This window comes from Eretmochelys imbricata, chromosome 1, assembly GCF_965152235.1.
Source record: "Eretmochelys imbricata isolate rEreImb1 chromosome 1, rEreImb1.hap1, whole genome shotgun sequence".
In the NCBI taxonomy this organism is placed as follows: Eukaryota; Metazoa; Chordata; order Testudines; family Cheloniidae; genus Eretmochelys; species Eretmochelys imbricata.
Genome location: NC_135572.1, coordinates 21,014,142 through 21,021,155, shown reverse-complemented (window position 1 = coordinate 21,021,155; position 7,014 = coordinate 21,014,142). Strand labels below are relative to the sequence as shown.

General features: G+C 43.1%; 1 protein-coding gene across 1 annotated transcript; it reads right to left on the bottom strand.

Moving 5' to 3' along the window:
• Positions 1-2,661: 2,661 nt before the first annotated feature.
• On the bottom strand, positions 2,662-4,147 carry LOC144259723 (zinc finger BED domain-containing protein 5-like). Its single transcript, XM_077808020.1, has 2 exons — positions 3,493-4,147; positions 2,662-3,266 (listed from the first exon to the last, which is right to left on the bottom strand). Exons 1-2 carry the CDS (start codon positions 4,145-4,147, stop codon positions 2,662-2,664), a joined length of 1,260 nt encoding a protein of 419 aa, XP_077664146.1.
• Positions 4,148-7,014: the final 2,867 nt, after the last annotated feature.

Genomic DNA, 7,014 nt, shown 5'->3' with positions numbered 1-7,014 from the left:
CAGGCCCAGAGTGGGTCAGATTGTGCCCCCTTCTCTCTGGGCTGCCCCATTGGATATGCATTCCACAGACTTTCTCAATGCATCTAAATCCTGATTTAGCAATACTTGCTAGTCCAGTATGGGGCTTGCCTTGGGAGTGGACTGCAAATACCACCAAATTTTATGGGGCCAAATTCTGCAGTGCTCAGCTGAATGTGACTCCCTTTGAAGAAATGGAGTGTACTCTCTCATGAGGCCACTAATCTCCATTTTAATGACACCTAAATTAGGACTTGAACATAGGCTGCATATGGTGAAAGATTAGTGCGTTGACCTACTGTATCACCTAACTCAGTGTGAATTCTTCTTTTATGAAATATTTGCCAGAAACCCAGATAAAACACCATTTATTCCTTCTTATCATAAGTTTCTTTAGTGGCAAAAGGAGACACCACAAACAAATCTAAAATGTGGTGTCCCCCACAGTAAAAAGGTGTAATGTCGTGAGTATTTATTCTCACTAAATGAAAAACAGGCACACTCAGATGTTCTTCATAGTGATATTATTATGATATGATTAGAGCATAGTTATGATGCATTTTATGCAAGACAGGTCATGTAAGGTGTAATTGGAAAAGTTGCTGAATATGTTATTCATATTCCTGGAATGGCGAGCTGCGGCCAGTGGGAGCTGTGATCGGCTGCACCTGCCAATGCTGAAGGTAAACAAACCGTCCTGGCCCGCCAGCGGATTTCCCTGATGGGCCGGGTGCCAAAGGTTGCCGATCCCTGGTCTAGATAGCGGGTGGGATAGGGCCTATTCAGGGTAATGAGCCATTAGGGAAAATAATAAGTCTTAGGAGAAGCTTATCCTTCACCTGGTGAGCCTTCCTAAAAATGTTCCAGACAGCCTGTAAGTAATGGCTGCTATGACACAAGTTATGCAAGGGCCTGTGACCAGGCCACATGACTCTGGACTCCATCTTGGGATGTCAGTGTTTTTCCACAAACTGAGGTTTGGGGCATATGCTAAAGGCTATATAAGGCAGGGAGTGACGTCATCTGTTGTTGTTCACTCCCCAGACAAGAGGACTCCTTGACACACCTGAGGAACAAAGACTGAACTGGGAGAAGTGCTGGACCCAGGCTAAAGGGATTTCTAGCCTGTGTATTAAAACCTGGGGATTCCAAGCTGCAAAGCAAATGTAGCTTGTGCCTTAAGAATCTGCAGCCTGCTTGTATCATCAGTCAGGGTGAGAGATTAATTCAAATAGTATCTAGTGTGTTAAGCTTAGCCTGCGTTTTTGTTTATTTACTAGGTAATCTGCTTTGAACTGTTTGCTATCATGTATAATCACTTACACTCTATCTCTTTGTAATTAATAAACTTATTTTATGTTTTTATCTAAACCAGTGAGTTTGAGTGAAATGCATGGGAAATCGTAGCTGAAGGGGCAAAGGCTGTTGCATATTCCTCTGCACACTGGGGAGGGAGGCGAACTCTCTGAGCTTTACATTGTACAGTTCCCTATGCAGCACAAGCCAGTATAATTTTGGGTTTATGCTCCAGAGGCGATGCATGCCTAGGGAGCTGAGAGTTACCTTGGCTGTGGCCTTTCTATTGTTGGTTCATGCCGTGGCTGGTCAGAGAGCCTGCATGTAACTGCAGCTGGATGTGTCCCCACCTGTGTGAAAGCTGGTGGAAGTGTAGGACCAGGAGTGCGTCTTCAGCTTGCCACAGCAGCACAGGGAGAGAGGGAGCCCAGGCTAGTGGGTCAGAGGGCTCAGTGGTACCCCAGTTCTAGGTGGCACCCCAGGGGGAACGTGTCCCCCACAGTAAAAAGGTGTAGTGTCATGAGCATTTATTCTCACTAAATGAAAAAGAGGTATGCTCAGATACCTTTGTGTATCAAACCCATTGTGTACATTTAGGTATAGAGAAAAGTATAGTGGAAAAATTGGACCGTGGACTTAGCCTTGTAGAAAGCATGAGAAGAGGAAGGGCACATAGAATGCAGAAGTCCACTGTAACTATCTATAAAAAGGAACTTTTTACTTAAGATCCTAAAAGAATACATTTCACTCACAAAGGACCTTGACAAATTGGAGAGGGTTTAGAGAGAAGCCATGAGAATGATTAAACTATTAGAAAATATTCCTTATTGTGATAGACTCAAAGAGGTCAATACATTTAGCTGAACAAAGAGAAAGTTAAGGGGTGACTAGATTACATTCTATAGCATCTACATGGGGAACAAATCTTCAGTCTAGCAGAGAAGGGTATAACACAATCCATGGCTGGAAGTGTGAAGCTGAACAAATTCAGACTGGAAATAAGGCATACATTTTTAATGGTGAGCATAATTAACCACTGTAACAATTTACCCAGGGTTGTGGTGGATTCTCCAGCACTGACTATTTTAAAATCAGGCCTGGATGTTTTTCTAAAAGCTCTGCTCTAGGAATTATTTTGGGGGAAGTTCTGTGGTCTGTGTTATACAGGAGGTCAGACCAGATGATCACAATTGTCCCTTCTGGCCTTGGCTGAAGTCCTGGTTTAGGTTAAGCTAGAGCAGTGGTTCCCAAATTTTAACAGCCCGTGAACCCCTTTCACTAAATTGTGAAATCTCGTGAACCCCCTCCTAAAAATGAATATTTCCAGGGATTTAAGTTTAAATTTCCTCAGTGTGATGGATGCACTTGCTTTGCTCTGCATAGCTCTTGGAAGTCCGGAACCACTGGAGAAAGATAAAGTTTCAGGTCTGGTTTGGCATCAAGTCTGTTTCTGTATTTGGTTTTCAGATGTGCATACGAGGAAAATGCTTTCTCGCATAAGTATGTTGTTGAAAATGGTAACAAAACTGCAGCAGCTTTTTCTGCCAGAAGGGGACACTCGTTTCTTAAACTCAGGCAAAAGTTGATCAATGACAGATTTCTGAAACTCTCTTTCAGTTCGCAATCACAGGAAATCTCAATCAATTTCTCTTTTTCCTCAGTGTTCAATATCTGTGTTGAGCAAGTGGTATCATCAAAAGGGTTGCGAATCCAGTCATTATCGCCTGACATAGCTGGAAAGTGTTCCCTGAAAGTTGTGCAAAGTCCTTTTAGGTGTGCAGTTATATTGGTTGTAGTGCACTGATCCAACTGAAGTTTATGTTCTGCCAGGAAGTCATGAAGATTACTGAAACACTCCTTTTGATTGTTTGCCAAACAACTTTCCCAGAACTGCAACTTCTTTATCATGGATTCAACTTGCTTTTGCACATTGAACACTGTTATACTGAGGCCTTGAAGAGATAAATTTAGGTAATTAATTCTTGAGAAAATATCTGCTAAATCAGGTAGGCTCTGGAGCCAGACATTATTTTCCATACAGCTGGCAAGGTGGAAAGGGTGGCTGTTGAAAAAAACTAGGATTTCCATTCTAAGCTCAAACAAGCACACAAGGATTTTGCCCCGTGAGAGCCATCTAACTTCCGTATGGGTCAACAGACAATTAATTGTGTATACTACCCATTTCTTCACAAAGTACGTGAAATATTCTGGAATTAGTTGGCCATGATTTTATGAAATTCACCATTTTCACTGCATTGTCCAGCACTTCCTTCAGTCCCTCAGGCATGCGTTTTGTTGCGAGAGCTGGATGCTGCAATGAATCCAAGAGACTTTTGGTGCAACCTTTTTTGTTCGAGCTACAAATCCAAGTATACTTCCCCATCATTGATGTGGCCCCATCAGTGCAAATGCCTAGGCAACAAGACCAATCTATTTCCTTTTCTTGAAAATATGCATTAGTCAGATTGAAGATATCTTCTACAATTGTACGTTCTTCCAATGGTCGGCAAAACAACAAGTCTTCTTGAACCAGACCTTCATTCACATAATGTACAAACAGTAACAAAATAGCTAGATTAGCTACATAAGTTGATGCATCCAACTGTATAGCATAATATGGACTGTTTTTCACTCTGTGTACAATTGTGGTCTCTACATTACTTGACATGACATTAATTCTTCGTGACAACGTATTATTGGACAAAGGTACCATGTCAATCCTTTTTGCAGCCTTTTCTCCGAGCATGCAATGAACTACGTCTTTTATACATGGATCAATCAAGCTTTCTGCTATGGTATGGGCTTCTGATGCTTTTGCTACTTGGTAGCTCATGCGGTATGATGCTTCAAGTGCATTTTCATTATCAGTACTTGCTTTGGATATAAAACTGGTAATGTCACTTCTCCTCTCAGCTAATTTTCGCTTGAAAAAATCAACAGGCTTGTCAAGTTATGCAGGATGCCTAGTTTCTAAATGGCGCCGAAGTAGAGAAGGTTTGAGGCTGCTGTTTGCTAGAACATCACCACAAATCACACACACACTGGTTTTGGACGTTCTTGATCACCAATGCATGTAAAGCCATATTTTATATAATCATCGTTGTTGCGGTTCAAATACAAGACAAAACAAGGCCTTAAGCAAGCAAGAAGGCTGGTCTGCCGATGGGCTGCTCCGCCTGTCAGCTTTTCACCCTCTCTTTTATTTCTCTCTCCCCCCGCGCATTACATACTCCAACAGATAAAAGGAATACACTGGCTTTGTATAATATTCTTATTTACCAATATCTATCTACCGCATTCCTTGCTCTAGGGCCTTGAGCCCAGTCCTGGGAGGCTTCCCACGGTTCATGTCATGTGGGCGAGATTCCAAGGTACATGCCCTTGAGAGGAGCCGTGTGTGCACTCCGGGTGTGCCCTGAATGTTGCCAAGTGCATGAACCCTGCATGAATGCTACACATCGTCATATTTTCTTTTCTTTAAGTGACTTTCCAGGACCATCATGATCATTAGACTTAGATTTTCTACAGTGTGGACTTGAGGAAACACTAGCTGATTCTTGCGTCTTTACACTTTCCTTTTTCAGCCACTTATCCATTGAATTTGTGTACAAAAGTTCTAATGAAAATAACACAGAGAGACTGCTAGCAACCAAAAAACAAGAAAATGAGAAGATTCACTCAACTCTCACTGAAGCAAAACAGCACTCCAGAGAGAATGACAATTACCGAGGCACCTTAACACTGTTACACTGGCTGCAACGTGCTTCTGGCCGGTTTGGCTCGTAAACAGCTTTTCTTCCACCACGAGGTCTGTCCCTACAAGGGTGCCCTGCGAGGGACAAATTAGCTCAGACCATGCCCACGTACAGCGCAGCCCCTGCTCACTATGCCCTGGATGCCAACTCCCCCTGTTTGACAAGGACAGAGGTCCGAGCTGCTACCTGTGCACCTGGGGTCTCAGCTGCCACCGTGTCCACCGCAGTGCTCAGGCTACTGGCCCCGTGCTGGGGTCTGGGTTGCCGGCTCCGCACTCCGTGGGGCTCCTGCTGCTGGACCCCATTGACCGCCCCGGTCAACTGAGCTCCACTGAGTTCGGGCTGCAGTTCCCGCTGACTGCCAGGGTTCGGGCTGCCGGCCCCAACTGCCCGGCCCTGCTCTCCGTGCCCCGCTGTCTGCCCTGCAACTGGGTCCCACTTGCTGCCTACAATGCCCGGGGTCCTCTGACCGCCATGAGTAAGATTTTTCTGGCGAACCCCCTGTAACGTTCTGCGAATCCCCAGGGGTTCACGAACCCCAGTTTGAGAACCACTGAGCTAGAGTGAACTCCTAGGAGTGACACAAGCTATTGATATATGTCAAATTTCCAAGCTAGAGACCAGCTTTAAGGTTAGTCCCATGGCTCCACCCTTTACTGGTCTTAGCTAATCAGCCCTGTGCACATGCCCATGGAATTCTTTTCCCTTTTCTTTGTGTGTATTTTATTATACCCATTAAAACACTTTCTAACTTTCTTCCTTCAGCCAGGAGAGGAGAAAGCAAGGGGCCACTGCCAACAAACCACTCATAAAAACCAAAGAAACCAGAATTAAAACAACACCACTCAGCTAATATTTAGCAGTTTTCCATTCTTAAATGGGAAGCCAGCATTGCCTTCCTGGCAATATTGTATTCCTGACACCCGATGGCTGTGTAAAGATATAGATAGCCACACTTTTTTTCACATGACCCCAAATGGAGTCCAACAGTCAGCAGCAAACACTGAGTCTTCTGTTTCCGCAGAAAACTCTGCCAAAAATATTCCCCAAGGTAAGAATGCCCAAATATGTATCCTTTCGTGCTAAGGAGGAGTAGAAGGAGGAAAGGGGATACTAGCTGTGCAGTATGCAACCTGCGACAGCATCTCCCTTAAGACTTTACGCTGAACTCACTGAAAGGTTTTAATACAAATCAAATAACATATGTTGTTGACTAACCCTTTCACAGACTTGGCTCTCCACATTCTCTGTGGTGACTTGGTCAGTCGTACTGCAATAATATTGTTCCTTGATATATGCAGGAAATAAAAATTGTGTATACAATGTTCCCTTCATAGAATGCAAAGGACAAATATTATGTTTCTGTCCTTCTTTATACATGATGACTTTTTGAAAGGACTTTTTCTCCTCCCTCCTTCCTCCCCCCGCAGTCCGAAAGTGTCCTGTCTTCTCTCTAATTAATGATACTGCTTTTCAGACATTGCAGATGTCTTCACATATGGCTCATTACCCTTAAGACAGAACCGATGTAAGAGTTAAAGGTTTATTTCACAGGGTTCTTTGGGCACCCATGAAGGATGAAGTCATTAAAAATACTTTTAACTAAAGTGAGAGTTGCTATGCAGTCTTCTATTTTGCCACTCTCACAATATCATGTGGCAGTTATGGCTCCTAAATCAAGGTTTATTAGCTTTTGTTTATGGTAGAATTTGCCTGGCGCTGAAGAAAATTGAAACAATAGTAATAAAACATGTACGTATTGTCCAGGTGCTAAGTAACTTACATTTTTTGTAGGCTTCAAAGCAATAAAGTGAATTCATTAGAAATGTGCTTACTTATTCCGTAGTATACTGATGAGAATCCACATAAAATCTGGTAAATCTGTTATATTAAATTAATGAAGTACCTATGTAAATTGAAAGGAGGTGCAATGGTTAAATCAATT